The sequence below is a fragment of the Rutilus rutilus genome (genome assembly GCF_951802725.1).
Source record: "Rutilus rutilus genome assembly, chromosome: 6".
NCBI classification, from domain to species: Eukaryota; Metazoa; Chordata; class Actinopteri; order Cypriniformes; family Leuciscidae; genus Rutilus; species Rutilus rutilus.
Window position 1 is genome coordinate 40,942,544 of NC_140214.1, and position 18,162 is coordinate 40,960,705.

At 41.3% G+C, this 18,162-nt stretch overlaps 2 protein-coding genes across 6 annotated transcripts in view; one reads left to right on the forward strand and one right to left on the reverse strand.

Annotated features, from left to right (window-relative positions):
• Window positions 1–8,116, forward strand: part of ssx2ipa (synovial sarcoma, X breakpoint 2 interacting protein a) — a 42,956-nt gene extending 34,840 nt beyond the window's left edge. For 4 of the 5 annotated variants that reach the window (XM_084410334.1, XM_084410332.1, XM_084410336.1 and 1 more), the window contains 4 exons: window positions 1,500–1,673; window positions 3,427–3,544; window positions 3,705–3,855; window positions 7,332–8,116. In XM_084410334.1, the coding sequence (XP_084266460.1) occupies window positions 1,500–1,673; window positions 3,427–3,544; window positions 3,705–3,855; window positions 7,332–7,443 (555 nt within the window). In that variant the 3' untranslated portion in view covers window positions 7,444–8,116. The remainder of the gene's footprint in view (window positions 1–1,499; window positions 1,674–3,426; window positions 3,545–3,704; window positions 3,856–7,331) is intronic. The other variant, XM_084410335.1, reaches the window with a different exon arrangement.
• A 1,683-nt stretch (window positions 8,117–9,799) lies between these two features.
• Window positions 9,800–16,501, reverse strand: tubb2 (tubulin, beta 2A class IIa). The gene is made up of 4 exons (XM_084410343.1): window positions 16,327–16,501; window positions 15,812–15,920; window positions 15,141–15,251; window positions 9,800–11,850 (listed from the first exon to the last, which is right to left on the reverse strand). Exons 1-4 carry the CDS (start codon window positions 16,381–16,383, stop codon window positions 10,778–10,780), a joined length of 1,350 nt encoding a protein of 449 aa, XP_084266469.1. The 5' UTR covers window positions 16,384–16,501; the 3' UTR covers window positions 9,800–10,777.
• Window positions 16,502–18,162: the final 1,661 nt, after the last annotated feature.

Here is an 18,162-nt window from a genome sequence, read left to right on the forward strand (position 1 = left end):
AAGTTGGCATATTTTAAAATAATTCGGGTGTCCTCGGGTCATTCGCTAAAAGCACTTTTATTTTATTTTACCTGAGGTTACTAATATGAGACCCGACCCGTGTCCGAGGCGTTGGTTAAAGTTTTGGACCCGAACCTCTCGAGTTTTCAAATCCAAGTGGACTTGTGAAGACCTGCAGTGCCTGGCCCAGAGCATATGAGCGGAGTGTAGCGGTGAGAATCTCAGCTCATCGCTCACGGAACTGTTCACCCCTCCGCTCCCCCGCTCAAAGCTACATCAGGCCGCTCCGCTCATTATCGCTCAGCGCTCAACGCAGTTTGCTTCGCGCTCCACTCAAATCGCCCTAAAATTAGCTTAGACCACAGCCTTACCTCCTAAACAACTAATGAGCAACAACAACATTTTTCAAATAGAAATGTTTTATTTCAAATTACAAATTAGGCCTATGAAGGAATATAGCCTACACAAAAAGTCCTGTAAAATTAAACGAATAAATGGGCCTAATAATATAAATATTATTACGGATGACACAAATTAAATAAAACGAACCATTAGGCCTACTTGAATGACAAAACTAATTTGTTTGAATATTACGCTATATTTAATTTACTCTTTGTTACAAGTTACCGTATTCAATTGGCTAACCTTTTGCTTTCTTCCCAGCGTGTTCGCGTAGCACACTTTCATGTTTTCCAGAGATGTGTCTTTTTAGATTCTAAAATGAATCTTTACTGACTGAAACGATGTCTCCACATTCGTTTTCTTGTAGCACATTATCATTGTTAGTTAGTTTTATATTAATAGTACACCTGTATGACTTCTCATTTTCCTTTTTGAAGTACTTTTTGAACTCCATTATTGAGTCGAGTTTTGACTGAAAATAGTCTACTGTTCATGACTGTGCAAGATAGATGGATTCTGGGTCAGGCTTGACTGAGCATGCTTCAGACTCGTGGTGTGAGCGGAGCGGGAAGTAGGGCGACGCTCCGTCCTTTTAAAAATGCCGCTCTGCGCTCTGTCCACGATCCGCCCGCTCTCACTCCCGCTCCGCTCCACTCCGCTCACATGCTCTGGTCTGGCCCCATGCATAAATTGGGCTAAAACGTAGATCATATTTTAAAATGATACGGGTCTTCTCGGGTCATTCGGTAAAAGCACTTTTATTTTAAATTACCCGAGGTTACTAATATCAGACCCGACCTGACCATAAATTGGGCCAAAACATAGATCACATTGTGTGTTTGCTCTTGTCTGAGATGTGTGGATGTTAATTGTGATGGCGTGTGTGTGGATGTGTTAATTGTGATGGCATGTGTGTGGATGTGGTGATTGTGATGGTGGTGTGTGTGGATGTTGATTGTGATGGCGTGTGTGTGGATGTGTTAATTGTGATGGCATGTGTGTGGATGTGGTGATTGTGATGGTGGTGTGTGTGGATGTTGATCATTGTGATGGCGTGTGTGTGGATGTGGTGATTGTGATGGCGTGTGTGTTTACAGCAGCAGCTAAGCGTGCCGTGTGACGAGGAGACCGCAGCTCTGCTGAATGACTGCTACACGCTGGAGGAGAAGGAGCGGCTCAAAGAGGAATGGAGGCTTTTCAACGAGCAGAAAAGAAACTTTGAGCGAGAAAGGAGGAATTTCACTGAAGCTGCTATTCGCCTGGGACACGAGGTACTGAATAGAAAGAATTAACTATTACAGTAAAACATTAAAGTAGTCATGAATTGAGAAATCTAATTTTCCTTAATCTTTTGACAGATCAGAGGTCATTGTGCTATTAAAAACATACTGTTTCAGAAATCAAATTTGTATTAAAAAAAGGGGTCATATAATGCCATTTTTGTACAAGCTAATATGATTCTTTAGGGTCTAAATTAAAAGTTTGTAATATACTTGAATTAAAAATTCTCATTAGTATTGTAAGAAAACACTCATTTTACCTGGTCAAAAACAGCTCTGTTTTCAGCACGCCGTTTGAGTGCATGTGTCTTTAAATGATAATGAGCTTTGCTCACCCCGCCCCTCTGTTCTGTGGGCGTTTTGACACAACACACGTGGAGTGTTGCCTTGACAACAGTTGAGGGTAACGTTATATTTTGAAGAATGGCAGCGGGAGTCTCTGAGGACACTGTGCAACCGTATCAATTTGAACCGGAGTTGGAATACAGGACGTTTCTGAATGGTTGGTTAACGTAATGTCACTTTGATCTATCTTTGTGTGTACTGGCAGGGTAGAGTAGTGAGATACGAACGCTGTGTGTTTACTGATGTATACGTTAGTTCATTGACAGATTGATGTTTTTTTCGGTAAATGTAGGCTTGTCAGTGATGCGTAACGTTATCTATGCAGTGTTAGGTACAACTGTCAGGGCTGAAGCACTAAAATTTTACTGATCTGTTTAAAACATAACCAGTCTGTGAGACTATGACAGTCATTAGGCACATAAACAACACAAACTCAAACAGGAGCTAATACCTTTTTCAATGTTCTCGTTTGTAAAGCAGTCTGATGAAATGATTCGCGCAAACATGAAAGCATTGCTGTTGATCGTGGGGAATATTCCCTTCGAAAACAAACTCAGCCACTGCGTCTTCAGCGGTTCAGATTTAGGAACATCAAAATGACTGCTGTGTTCCTTATTACACCCAAGAACATGGAACAGTGCTCCAGCGTATCAACAATGACCGCGCCGGTCCGCGCGGACTATGATTGACAGCTCGCTCAAGAGCGAGGGCGGGTCTGTGTTGAAACGCTGCTGTCAATCAACAATCGTGGGAGGGGCGTCGATTTTGTGACGTCACACGGTCACGAACGGCTTGATTTGAGATGGGGGAAAACATAAGAAGATAAAAAAAAAAAAACACTGGATGGATTTTTATCATTTTATGATGATTGTGTACAGGCACTGCCAACACACATTTCAGTACAATCAACTTGTAAAAGTGCATGTACCATTATATGACCCCTTTTAAATACTTTTATTGAAACCAATCCTGCCAAAACAGTCATTTTCTTCTTCTTGATTTTGTGTAATAGTGATGAAAACAATGTATTTTCCTCATATTCTCCATTGTTGCAGCTCATCTCTTCCCAGTCTGTCAGTAACGCTCTGTTTAGTTCCTGTCTCTATGAAGCCCCTCCTTCTGAAAAGCACACTGTGCTCTGATTGGTCGGTTGGAGCAGTGTGTTGTGATTGGTCGAGCGCTTCGAGTGTGTTTGGGAAATGTACCATACCTTACCATAACTACCAGTTTAACACACTACTAACTCACTCAACCAGACCCCGCCCCTTTATTCTGCATATGAATTATTATAATGAGGTTGAACTTGGAAAAAAGCACAATATGTCCTCTTTTTTGCACTTCATCTTGCTGTTTTTAGCCAAAGCAGGGTTAACCTACTTGCTGTGTGTTCCCTCTTTAGAGGAAATCGTTCGAGGAGGATCGAGCTGCGTGGCTGAAGACCCAGTTTCTGAACATGACTCCATTTGTAGACCGTAAAAGACCTGCGTTGCCTGAACCGCACAGTGCTTTATCAGTCAGTGAGTATCTCCCGACAGAACCTCCCATGTCTTATATTTCCTCCGAGGTGAACAACTGATTGATTGTGAGAATGACCTGCTTGTGAAGCTCGTCCTATATTTTGTAGACCGTTCCTGAAGTTCATTCATTTAGCATAATTTTGAATCCACATGTGTTTAGGTGCTGAACCTGAGGCCAAACTGCAGTCCACTCCACCCCTCCAGACCAAGTCCCTGTCCTACAGCGCGTTCTCCACCCCTAAATCTGTGCCGGTGAAGATGCCCTCTACTGCTGACCTGTACCGCACGCTACACCTCATTCCAGAGAGCAGGTACTCGTGTGCCCGTGAGCTTTAAAGGGCACCTATTGTGCCAAATTCACTTTTGTAAGGTGTTCAAGAGGTCATGAAAACCCCAAGTGTGTGTAGAGCTTTTGTTTTCCCAGTGGGACTGTGGTAGAACCTGACTTCAGTTGAACCTAGTTGACTTCTGACACCTGCAAAATTACACTCCGGTGACTGGCGTTGGTTGACTCCGAAGAGTAGCTTTTCTGACCGCATAAAGAATTAGTTGCCTGACCGCATCTAACCCCGCCTAAGAGTCTCACACTGAGCAAAGGGAGCGAGACTCGATCACTCGGGAATAAGGTCTTTAGTGTCTCACTGCTCTGTTAACTTGCTCCACTACCTAACTTGCTGCGCAGCAATAACCAGACAGATGATCTAATCACGACCAGTTCTCGAGCAACTCTCAGAGAATCTCTCCCAGAGAGAAGACATCAGCAGGGTTCGTACAAGGTGCTTAAAGTGCTTGAAGTACTTGAATTTGACTTTTTGAAATTTAAGTCCTGGAAAACCCTTCAAAACAGCCATATTTTAGAAGAGGTACTTGAAAAGTGCTTGAATTTGATGCACCGATATCGAGCTCATGTAGCCTACTCGTACTCGTAAAAATGCTCCGATACCAACAACCGATAGGCCTACCAGGCAGCGTGTGTATAGTAACACATAGCTGTGGTGCGCGAGCTGATAAGAGAAAAACGCGCTGTGGATTGAGCGTGCACCTGCACAGATGCGGGAGCTGGTTGAGCACATCCCTTTAAACAGACGTCAGTGGAAAGTTTGTAGTTCAGTCGGATATCAATGGCAAAGAAAATAAAACGAGGCATGTAGCTTATTATTAACGTTAGAGAGAGAGAGAGAGAGCTTCTGTTGAATGCTCTTGATTGCAGATTGTTCATTCAGCACGTGTCATTTGGATTAAAACTAAATCGTATATGTAAGTAAAGTAAAACATGAACTGTTACCTGGTTTATGTATAACGAGTGATTCCCTACATTATTACAGGACGTTTGCAGGTCAAGAAGTTTAATAAATGCAAACATCCGAAGCGCGCGCCCCGGAAACCAACGTCTTGATAGACAGCGCGCGAATACTGAATTGAATTGTCTTTCACGTCTTGCGCTTAAACGGACGGATTCTACACAAGTTTATGTAAAAACGCCTGTCTAGGAGAGTATCCCAGTAAACAAAGTCGGTTATGTCTCAAGTGAACAATGTTCAAATGGGGTCCGTGCGTTCGTTCTTAAAGGGGCAGCAGTCTAATAAACCTGCTGCTGTTTTTTAATGTTAATCAAACAAAGGACAAATAAATTACTCACTGCTCTTGACTAAATAGACTACCCTTTTCAACTTTACAAAAATATTCATTATATTTAATTTAGACAGTGATGAATGCATTTTTTTCAGCCCTGCTGGAGCTGCTCTAAATATGTGCTGTGCTATTAAATGAAAGAAAATATGATAGAGCAATAGAATGAACAGTGACAGTAACAGAAGCTCATACAATGCATTTTAGCAGGCTTAATTAAGCATGAAAATAGCTGAAATAAATATACAGTATATTTGATGAACAAATTAAGCCAACTAATATGATGTATATTCTTTTAGTTTATCTACTAATACATTTAAAAATACAAATGCAGTGACAATTCAGGTATCGGTATCGGAACTTGGCATCGACGAGTACCAAAAATTAAAGAATGAGTATCGGACTCGTTCTGCAAAAAGTGGTATCGGTGCATCCCTAATTTAAAAAAAAAAAATGTTGTTGAAAAAATACAATTGTTTCACGCTAAATTAATGCTGCAGCTTGTCTGAGATATAGAGCTATTTCGCATGGCTATGAGCATGATATTAAGTATATGATAAGTATATAATACAACTTTCATTCTTCAGGTCAATCATATATTCATAGGAAAAAATCTGTTTCAATATCCTTTCAATGGTTAAGGAGATTTCCCATGCCTGACAGCGCTGGTCAATGGATTGATCTATATGACGTGAAACATTAGATATCATATATATGTAATTTGAGTAAAAAAAAAAATATATATTATTTAAGTACTGATTGAAGTCCTTGAAATCCAAAAAAGTAGTGCTTGAAAAGTCCTTGAAAGTCCTGGAATTTCATTTTACAGAATCTGTACGAACCCTGCGTCAGGTTTTTAGAGGAGAGCTGTATACAGCAGTGAGAATAACATCACCTGTTACTCGTGATCATTTTCCTTCAATATGATTGGTTCAATCTGTGCAAAACAAGCCCCCACTTCACCCTCTGTTACTGTTAGAGCAGATTTAGATCTCAAAAACAAAAAAAAAATTCCAAGAGGTTAGAAGTGTATTTGATTACACAATATGCCATTAGACCATAATAGACCATTATATTTTTGATATTGTCTCGCCAGCATCTCAAAGTTTCCACTTCAACACATCAACAGAGTACAGTTTGCTCTTCAAGTGTTAGAATGTTAGGCCTGTAGGAGAAGCAATGTCGGATGCTAGAATTATGATTAGTTTAGTTTATTATTTTCTTTAAAAAATCCATCACAGGACACACTTAGTGTGTTTTACAGAGCCTTATTTGAGACATTTTGATCAATACTTTGCACTTAAATCAAACTTATGAAACATTCAAGTGTTGATTTAAAAACCAATGACTGAGTTTTGTTTAAAAGCAGCGGCTCTGTTCTTTCTCTTGATGTTCACTGTTTGCATATTCATCAAGTATTCTGAAGGCCATAAGTTTTGTGAATATGATCAAAAATGCGGTTGCTGACTGGCAACTTAAAACGCTGATAAAGTTCAAATAAACTTCTGGACGTGTTCAGTAGGTCTAATGGAACAACTCAGTTTAATTATGGTGCATACTAGGGCTGTGCAATGATTAATGGCATCCAAAATAAAGGTTTGTGTTTACATAATATATGTGTGCAGAGTTATTTTCTATATATAAATGCAAATATTCCTTAAATATATACATGCGTGTGTGCATTATATACAAAATAACTCTACACAGTACACACACGTATATTATGTAAACACACACTTTTATTTTGGATACAATTAATCCTTGCACAGCCTTACAAAATACACATCTCTGCAGCAATATATTGTGCAACAATACATTTTACAGATAAATTATGTGTTAAAACATAATCACTTTAATGCACACAAGAAAGTTGTCCTTGAAATACTGTGTGTTAGAGGCACAGGAGTTCCTGACCATGAAGAATGATGGGATACGCTTGGCTTCAAATACCGTTCTGAAGTGACATTAGAGAGAGTGTGTGTTAAGAGCACTGAGCTTTGGTGTTTTCAGACCTGAGACAGACACTCATGCTCTCAAGTGTGTGAACTGAGACAGGACCACATGATGGCTTTGGAGAATATAGGATGGTGTGGGAGAAATGTTGTCTGAGTGAGCAAGTATCCACTGTAACTCCACATGTGTTTTGTGTGTCCCGCAGAGGCTACGGGAAGTGTCCGAGCGCTGAGATGTTGAGCAAGTCACGTCTGCGCAGTTGCTCTACAGACTGCAGCGTCATCTCACTGCTCCGAGATGAGAACAGCCCCATCTGACGACGGTACGTCAGTGTTACACTACTGAAGACACACTCCACTGCTCATGCCAGCGGCACAGGGGTCGTCCTCTCATCCCCATCACTGCTGCTCCTCTGATGTGCTTTAGGGCTCAGTAAAACACATGGTGTGCTTAGCTGGATCAAATTGATCTCCGAGACAATCATTTTCCACTTCTGAATCTCATAATGACAAACATGTAAAGTGGCCAATGTGTTTTTTTGTATTGTAGAAATAACAAGAATAATTTAAGAACACAACAGTCAGATTGTGTGATGTGTGTGGGCTGTGAATGTCGCATTAGTTCATAAAGCACTTTTAAGAGGAGCAATGTTTAATGTAGCTTTTAAATATTAATATAAGTGGGTATTGATTTGCCATTATATTGTTGCTAAAACAATCTCGTCTTGGGCTGGATTTCACATTTAGAATTGCTCAGTTTTGTACTTTTATCATAATTGAGTGATGTACTATGCATTAGTTGCATCTCTTTTAATGCAAAACATGAAATGGGTTTTTAGTTATTTTTTTTCCACTTGAATGTTGAATTGAATATTTATATTGAGAAAATCAAGAATGTCTTTGGTAGAGTTTAAAATACTTTTAGAATCCATGTTTACACACTTGAAGACTGATTTCTTCACTTCAATGCAATAAAGTTTGAAAGAGATACAAAAAAAAAAGATCTTTGTGTTTTTAAAGTTAGCGTGAAATGGATATTGACTGTTTTTCTTAATGCATGTTACTGGTCTTACAATACGACACTGCTGACATCTGCAGTCGAGCCAATCACATTCAGATCTGCCTTCATTCAGGTGTACAGCGCTCACTTTTCACAATCCTATCAACAACTGCTCAAAATGGTTAAATGCTGAAATTCACCACAACTTTTAAAATCAGATTTTAAAACACTAGACGACTTTGTCAGTGGTAACAGGTAATGATAAAAGAGACGGATTAAAACGAAAGATGTAAGCAGGAATGTGTCTCTCTCATCGTCTTGTGATCGGATCAACCAAAATGCATCTTAATACCAGATGTAGACAGGGCCTAAGTGAACAACAAACTCCTGCAGGAGCATGTGCCGTGTTGCTAGGAGAAGCGTAACATAAACAACAGCTGTGTCCAAATTCAGAGGCTGCGTCCTTCGAAGGCTGCATTCCCAGGCCGAGTGCGTCACAGTGGCGTGATGAAGACTGGCCCGATTCAAAGGCTCCTTTAAATGCAGCCTACAAATGCATCCTTTGTTTCCTGGGCCAAGAAGGACAGAAGGAGTGGAGGCTTTACAGAGCAGACTATCCCAAGATTCATCGAGAGCTGATGATGACAGCATTTTTTTTTTTTTTTTTTTTTTTGAGAGAAAATGCCAGGTTACACTTTTAGAAAGTATTGGGTTTCAACTTACTCTAAGATCTAGTGATCCAAATGAAAAAAAAAAAAAAAAAACTTTTAAAGTGGTTCAATTTTTTTTATTTGTCTTACTAAAATGCAATTTTATAGAATTTCTAGAGATTATACTCTTATGTGCATAAATGGACCAAGATAAACAAACCTTGTTTTGTGTTCAGACAGTTGAAGTGAACTTTCTAGTACAAACGTTACTGGTGCTCGTCAGCTGTCATGGCAATAGCAATCCTCCATAGGCTGGACCAAATTCTCGGTTTACCTTTGTGCAGCCTCAATTGGTACACAGCTAATTTCTTGCTTACACGTTCTTGGGCCATATCCGATCTGTGCCACATTGGAGGAAAAAGTGGGAATTGGGTCACTAAAACTGTGCAATGTGAATGCAGCCATAGTCTGAAGCTAAAAAAAATTGTATCCAACATAAACTGAAATCTTTACATAAACATAAACTTTCAAACTTTCTTTGAAATCTTGTCAATTCAGACTGGCCGAAATCTGCAGAATGGCTCTACCTTCGACTCCTCCATACTGTAAATGGGGCAGAAAGTCATAGTGTATTTTAATCCCCGCCTTTATCACTTGGAAATTTTATAATATGGTGGTAAACCAAAACTGTTACTTTGTTCCAGTAAAAAGGGAAACTCATAACTAGTTGAATGTATAAAGGTGTGTGCATGTATTAAGAGAGCTTTCCCATTAACCTCCCCCCTTTTGCCATTGGTCAACAAGCTGGTAGTTCTGCATATTATGCTGGAATTGAAGAAAAAAATGTAACAAGCTTCAGCTTGGACCTGAACCTGGTAAAAAAAAATGTACGTATAAATACAAAGTTTTGTCATGAAAAGATGGCGCAGTCAATCACGTCATTTCCTATAGGGCACAGCTGATTGGTTCTTCTGTATCAGTAGCCAATGAGCTCACAGCTCAACCTTCAAATACTGACCCTCCACCTGTATAGATCTGCTACGGGTAGCATGTCTTGCTTGCTCACAGCAGACAGGTGTAAGTATTGGCAGTAGCAGCTCTATTCCGCCAAGACCAAACATTTTAATTGTCCATTACCATGCCAAGCACTCAAAGAGTTGTCGTGACATAACTAAGGTTTTTCTTAGCTTAAGACAGTGGTGTCCAATCCTGCTCCTGAAGGGCCACCTTCCTGCAAAGTTTAGTTCTAGCCCCAAACAGATACACCTGAACCAGCTAATCAAGGTTTTCTGGATCGCTAGAAACTTCCAGGCAGGTGAGTTGGAGCTAAACTTTGCCGGAAAGTGTCCCTAGAGTAGCAGGACTGGACTATCTATTTCTGTGTAAACCGGTAAAACCATTCTTCCGTAAACTATTTGAGTTGAATTTGTTATACTTGAGTTTCACAAAGGAGAGCAATGAATGAATGTGTAAACTTGAATCGAACCATTTTTGACAAGAGACCGAGTAATTTTTATTAGTGACTTCTTTATTTATTTTTTAACATGGCAACTGCAGTTTGAAGCATATGTTACAAAACATATCGTAAGTTTACCTAAGATGGACTGATCGCTGTTCACTGAATGACCGTTCACTTGATCTTTTCTGAACATCAATTAAACACAATAGCACCTTTTGAATTATGATATAGCGGCACTGTTTTGCATTGCTATGGAATTTTTTTAGATAAACTAGATGCAAAGGTTTTGAAAACTACATGGGAAACCACATGGCTATCAGCTGTTTGGAGAGGCTGCTCACGGCAGAGCCAATGGGTGGAGCTTGACGTCCAGATCCCTTTCTCTGGACATAATGGGTGGAGCTTGAAGGTCCAGCCACACCCTAACCCTATCCCTAAACTTAATTCAGTTAAGCTCCACAGAGGTGAAGCCGGACTAGATCAAGTTCCACCCATTACTGGACGTCATCTGGCTCTGCAGCGAGCATCGCTTCGGGAGCTGACTCAATGACGAGCGTCCTCCTCCTCTTCAAGATCGTCCTCCTCATACTCGCCCACTTCATCCGCAGTGGCGTCTTGGTACTGCTGGTACTCGGAGACCAGGTCGTTCATGTTGCTCTCGGCCTCTGTGAACTCCATCTCGTCCATTCCCTCGCCGGTGTACCAGTGCAGGAAAGCCTTGCGTCTGAACATGGCGGTGAACTGCTCTGAAATCCTGCGGAACAGCTCTTGGATGGCCGTGCTGTTGCCGATGAATGTGGCGGACATTTTGAGCCCACGAGGTGGGATGTCGCAGACTGCGGTCTTGACGTTGTTGGGGATCCATTCCACGAAGTAGCTACTGTTCTTGTTCTGAACGCTCAGCATCTGCTCGTCCACCTCCTTCATGGACATGCGTCCACGGAAGATGGCAGCAACTGTGAGGTATCGTCCGTGGCGCGGGTCGCAGGCCGCCATCATGTTCTTGGCGTCGAACATCTGCTGCGTGAGCTCTGGCACTGAAAGGGCACGGTACTGCTGGCTTCCACGACTTGTCAGAGGAGCGAAACCAGGCATGAAGAAGTGGAGGCGAGGGAAGGGCACCATGTTGACGGCCAGCTTGCGCAAGTCGGCGTTAAGTTGACCGGGGAATCGCAGGCAAGTGGTGACCCCGCTCATGGTCGCCGAAACAAGGTGGTTCAGGTCGCCGTAAGTAGGAGTGGTGAGTTTGAGAGTGCGAAAGCAAATATCATAGAGGGCTTCGTTGTCAATGCAGAAGGTCTCATCTGTGTTCTCCACCAGTTGATGCACAGAGAGTGTCGCATTGTAGGGCTCCACCACTGTGTCGGACACTTTGGGTGAAGGCATGACGCTGAAAGTGTTCATGATCCGGTCGGGATACTCCTCGCGGATCTTGCTGATGAGGAGAGTGCCCATGCCGGAGCCGGTGCCCCCCCCCAGGGAGTGTGTGAGCTGGAAGCCCTGCAGGCAATCGCAGTTCTCCGACTCCTTCCTCACCACGTCCAGCACTGAGTCCACCAACTCCGCTCCCTCCGTGTAGTGGCCTTTGGCCCAATTGTTCCCAGCTCCGCTTTGACCTGAAAGAAAGCCCATGTGTCCCAGTTTTAACTTGATAAAATCAATAACACTGACTTCAAGTATTGAGTTAAATGGTTAGCTGAACCACAAATTAAGCCGGGTGCACACTGTGTGATTTATAATGGTCCTTTACGATTGTTCCTTTTTCAGACTGTATGAACCTGATCCTCACTGTAAAGGTGGTGATACATGGGGCAACTTTTTGAGCAATGTTGCCGAGCGATTGTTGTTTGGGCACTTTCACATTGAGAACGGGCAACAAATTGCTATCTGGATCATTTGGATTGGTCGTGGGTTGACGGCAACATTGCCCAGCAACATTGCTCAAAAAGTTACCCAGTGTACCATCACCTTAAGTCATGTCACACAGTAAGATCTCAGTTGTTCTAAATAAGAGACTGGATGACAGTCAAGACGTGTTGAAAACGGACGCACGTAAGAAAACTCGGCCAGAGTTTTACATCAATCGATGACACATTCAGTGACTGTGACTGAAATGGTGGCTACAAAGATATCTCTAACGTTAATTTTGGTCACAGCTTTTTTGGAAAAAAACGAAGACAATTTGATGGTTGTCGTAGGAGAAGTCACACTGCAGGACTGAGAGTCAAATCTTCTGATACTGCCAGAATTTCGTCAGAGGTAAAATTTGATCGCAATGGTCATTAATCGGCTGTCTGTGAATGTCAAACTATGGATCAAAAACTTTCGATTTTAAAGAGATTTAAAGAGACAAAAAGATTTTAGCCTTACACATAGGAATCTTTTAGGATTTGCTAAATTTGTCTCAGACGGCCAAATCGTGGCTAAAATTGCACAGTGTGCACCCGGCTTTAAATGTCATTATTTACTCGCCCTCATGCTGTTGACTTTTCCCTCTGAGGAACACAAAATATACCCCAGAGTACTGTTTTTCAGTATGGGTATAAGGGTGGGCTGTTGAGCTTTGACAAGAACAGCACCATAAAAGTAGCCCATATAATATTCTCAACAATTGCCACTTTACTGCTTTCCTAAGACTAGATAATGATCTGAGATGTCATCGCTCTGCTGCAGAATTTCAACAGCATCAACATTGATTCTGTGTGATAATATTAGATCTAGAGTATGATTACGACAATGAGTGGGTCCTGACATGTGTCGTCTAACTCCAATAGAGTTCAGAATGTCTATAAATGCCAATCCCAATGCATCTTTTTTGTTATCTACATGTATATTAACATCACCAACAATTATGACTTTATCTGCAGCCAATACTAACTCTGATAGAAAGTCAGCAAATTCTTTGATAAAGTCTGTATGGTGCCCTGGTGCCCTGTATACAGTAGCCAGCACACATCTCAAACGTGATTTATTATTTACACTAGATAGTGTTACATTAAGCACCAACACTTCAAAAGAATTATATTTGCAACTAGACTTCTTAGTAATTCTGAAGATATTACTATAAATTACAGCAACACCTCCCTTTTGCCTTTCAGACTAGGCTCATGTTAATAACAGTAATCTTGCGGGACTCATTTAAAGTAATGTAATCGTTTGGTTTTAGCCAGGTTTCTTTCAAACACAGCACATCTAGGTTATAGTCTGTAATCATATCATTAACAATAAGTGCTTTTGAAGCAAGGGATCGTATATTCAGCAACCCAAGCTTTATCATTTGCTCATCTGTATTATATCTGTATTTTATTTGTTGAACATCAATTTAATTTTTACCCTTAAATGAGTTTGGGAGTTTTTTGTATGTCCTAATTCGGGGAACAGACACAGTCTCTATATGATGATATCTAGGTGAAAGAGGCTCTATGTGATGGGATTTATCTGACCTGGGTGACGTGAGGCCGCTAGCAGACGGTCGGTTTAGCCAGTCTGTCTGCTTCCTGACCTGAGCCCCAGATTGTCATGTTTGAGCTCTAAGACTATGAGCCATATTACTAGAGAGAAGAGCAGCACCATCCCAGGAGGGATGACTACCATCTCTTTTCAATAGGTCAGGTCTGCCCCAAAAACTTTTCCAATTGTCTATGAATTCTATATTATTTTTGGTGGAAGGTGCAATAATCTTTTCTTCCCAATCCGATCATCAAGTCTGATGTCATGCGTCACCATTTCAGGGTCCAAATAACAAACGGTACTAATAAACACGGCAACATTTTATTTTACAGTGTCCTTGTTACGTATGTAACATGTACTTATCATAGTAATAACAGTAATAAATAACCCTATAGTAAGTGCATGTAGTTGCTTAATATTACTCAGTACTTAAATTGATAATTACACTGTAACAATGACACCTTAAAATAAAGGGTTATACTTGTTACAGTGTAATTATATATTAGTACTGAGTAATATTAATTAACTACATGCACTTACTATAGGGTTAGGGTAGGATTAGGATTTGGTTTAGTTGCATGTAATTATCCATAATTTACTGTTAAGAAATTTGGAATACATGGTGAACGGTACACTGGTTGCAAATGCTGCCCACGCCGCTGGGAATGGAGTTTGGAAAATTCTTCAGTTTCAGGAATCAGAATTTCAGTAATAATTGCAACCACATTCAGCTATAAAGCAGCTGTTCAGTGTGTTCATGTTCTTGTAGAAGCTGAAGAGATTTACGTCTAAAGAGAGGGAGGAGCCTCGAGCCCCGCCCATGTATTACGCAATCGTCATGGACCAACTGCATGCAGTTCGAAGGTTTTTAAAAAAAACGTTGTGCTGGCAGGAGGTTTCAAACCACCGAAAGACACTTCAAAAGGACTTGGTTTTGTCCAGATTTAGTTTGAAATGACGTCATTCCTTCTTAAGATTCTGCTTGAAGTGTATCTGGGCCTTAAGCCTTTCAAAGTATACTTAATTGATATTGCGCATGAATGGTAGAATTAAATGCATGCACACTACCTAGTGGTCCTTCAATTTAGAGCATTTAATCACCAGCATGTGTGTTTGTCTGCATGGACAGAGAAATCATGCTGCATGCAAATGGCAGCAAAATGTATTTTTTTGGTTATGCATGCCCAGTATATTTGAATCGAATGACTGTGGATTGAGAAGTATGGCAGAGGGGAAGATTTTCAGTGAATAACAAGCTAATTTCAGCCTGTTTATATAGCTATAAATCTATTCTATAGCTTTAGAAGATGTGGAATTTTGCACACGAATTGTATCGTCTGCTTTTATGGTGCTTTTGGAGCTCAACATCTTCTGTAAGTGCGTAAAAAAAGAGCACTGGATTCTGTAGATTTTTTGTTTTGTTTTTGTAAGCAAATCAAATATGTGATAAACATACCAAACACAAAATTATCTGGCCTGAAGATTTGTCCAAATGGGCCAGAGCGGACCGAGTCCATAGTGCCAGGCTCCAGGTCCACCAGGATGGCACGAGGGACATATTTGTTTCCTGTGAAATAAAATAGGCTTGGTGTAAACATACAAAGTATGGAACATACAAAGAAAAGAAAAAATCCAACCTAAAACCAAGATCAAGAGCTTCTATTCAAATGAATGAAATACAATAGGTGCATTAAATGCATTCTTTTTTTATACATGAATTTAATATATGCATAATTGGATACCCCGTCTACCCTGATCTCATGTCTGTCTAGTAAATGCTGACCCTGGTAAACCGCAGAGTCATCCATCTTCATACCCTGCTCCACCCTTTTATTGACATCAGCAGCTACAGATCTTCTCCTCTCTCCAGAAACACAAAGACACGTCTGGGTGCTGTTGAATGATTGTGCTAATACCTCACAACCTTTAAATAACGCAATCTGATGTTCAAATTAAAATTTCTAATGTAGCCTATAAGAAGGAGGTCAGACGGGCTTCTGAAATAGTCAATAACTGACAGCTGCAGTCTATGATCAGGGGACCAGAGCTGGGAAAACTGACCATCTGGACCCCATGACCCAAAAAATACATGCAAAACTCACAGCAAAAAGCAGATATCTGACTTACCAGACGCCTCATTGTAATAAACACTTATCCTCTCCAGCTGCAGTTCACTGTCACCTTGATAACTGCCAGTGGGATCAATGCCGTGTTCATCACTGATCACCTCCCAGAACTGAAACACAGGGATGAGAATGCAGGTTTAATGCTGTGAGATGACGCACACTATTATTGATAATGCAGGTTTAATGCTGAATAGATGTGCAGTTGTGAAATGAGCACACTGATGATGATAAAGCAGGTTTAATGCTGTGAAATGAGCACACTGATGATGATAAAGCAGGTTTAGAGGTGAATAGATGTGAATGACGCACACTGCGGTTCTCTCAGCACAGGAGCCACTGAGGGTCTGCTCACCACACCCATTCAGGACACATGATGCCACTAAACACAATCGCCTTCGCGATGTTCATGCGTACAGCAAAATGAGCACTTTTCTTTTCATTCCATCTTTTGCAATAGAAGGTAAAATTACAGTCTAAGAAAAACTTTGAGATATGAACACAAAGGCTATATCTTACCTTGGCACCGATCTGGTTGCCGCACTGGCCGGCCTGGATATGAACGATCTCCCTCATGGTGCTCAGCTGTGTGTGTGATGCTGGAAGGATGCTGTGTGTGTGTGTGTCACTGCAACTGATGCGACTCTGCCTCTCGATCTGAGCTCTTCTTCACTCTCAGCTTTATCCCTCTCGCTCTCAGCCAATCAGGAGCCGCGGGTTTGATGCAGTGGAAGTGCTGCAGGAGCGCGTGCGCGTGCGCGTGTCACTCGTGCTCTGTGACGCGTTCGACGCGAGCGTTCCAAATGCTGAGTCAACGCTTACGACAGAACGCACGCGCCTGCCACATAATATTAAATTAGTTCATTACTAAACAAGTTGTAATCCTAGTTTTTTTTCCCCTAGTCAACACTCTAAACGCATATGTATTTGTTTACTCCCAATTCTTTCCTGCAGAGGGCAGCGAGACTCTACGGAGACTGTAAAGCAACTACTGTAGATCCAGACGCTCAAATAAAGAAATCAACAGTCATACCTTTAATCAATAACATTGGCAATAACATACATTTTACATGCTTAGCCACGAGGAGGAGCAGCTTAAATCGATTGCTCTAAATTAGTTATTTTTACTCTCCGGTGCCCAAAAAGTCATTAAGTAGCATTTTGTGATGAAATAAAAGGAAATTGTAAAAATAAAACTCTTTTGTGATGGGCTACTATGGCAAATAAATTGTTTTATTCCCTGACATCAATATGGTGTCGGCCCACATCTGGTATGTGAGGAATCCACGTGACGTGTACCAGATGTGGGCCGGATCTGGGCCGACTCTATGTTGCTGTGTGGGTTTTTACACAAAGTTTCCAACAAGACTAACATGACTCTTTGTAAAGGGAAGGTTTCTTGCAGTGATGATGATGAGGATGATGATGATGATGAGGAGGAGGAGGAGATGCATTGCACAGAACACTATAAACTCTGCACATAATCACTGTTCTGGTCAGAGCATTCATGTTTCTTCATGATGTATGTCTGAGTTGGGCAGCTGAAGGTGTAAAGCAAGTCTGTTGCTGTGTTGCTGTCTGGGACTGGATTTCGTGGAGCAAGTGGGGCGAATGATAGACTGTCATTTATTAGGGCACTTGTCCCCTTTATGGTGTTACAGCCCTGACCGACAAATGCTTTGTAAATTAACATCCACAGCACTGAACAAGCGTGTTCGGACTGTTATCCATCTGTTGAAATGTCACTGTTTCCCTGAGATGCTGAAACTACACACAGCTAGTGTGTGAAGAGGAGCATGAATATTTAATGAGACATTTTTGACATTCTAGTACAGCAATTTCTGATCCCTTTCAGAATTACAACTGTGAAACTTCACTTAACCCAGGAGGTACAGCAGGCCTTAAACATGGGGTTAAGAACAGTGTGACGAGCAGTTTATTAAACCAGGGGAAGATCCATTCTTTCAGAATGAGTTGTTCTGGACTAACGAGTACAACCGTTGGGCCGCCGGATGTAATGCTGAAGATGAACTTAAAGGGGGAATGAATTGAGAAAACACATTTTCCTTGATCCTTTGACATTTGTTATTGTACTCTAAACAGGGATGGGCGGTGTTTCAGTGTTCCTCTTTATTCAGCGTCTGATCTCCTGTATCAACTAGTTCAGGCCGGCCGAGCCCAGCTGTCATGAGCTGCAGCTATACGTCTCCATCCATCATGGATTCCACACATACCAGAAGTGAGCCGGATCTGGGCCGACACTATGTTACTGTGTGGGGCCTTAACATGTCAACATGAAGGAAGTTAACATGAAGGAATAAAAGGGAAGTCAGTCTTGATAGCTAATTGGTTGGT

Excerpts from the sequence above, each read along its gene's own strand:
- tubb2 (XM_084410343.1), bottom strand. The coding sequence starts at position 16,383 with ATGAGGGAGATCGTTCATATCCAGGCCGGCCAGTGCGGCAACCAGATC. Across the intron at positions 15,252-15,811 it reads TTATTACAATGAGGCGTCTG|GAAACAAATATGTCCCTCGT; the intron begins GTAAGTCAGATA and ends TTTATTTCACAG. Across the intron at positions 11,851-15,140 it reads GCCAGATAATTTTGTGTTTG|GTCAAAGCGGAGCTGGGAAC; the intron begins GTATGTTTATCA and ends GCTTTCTTTCAG.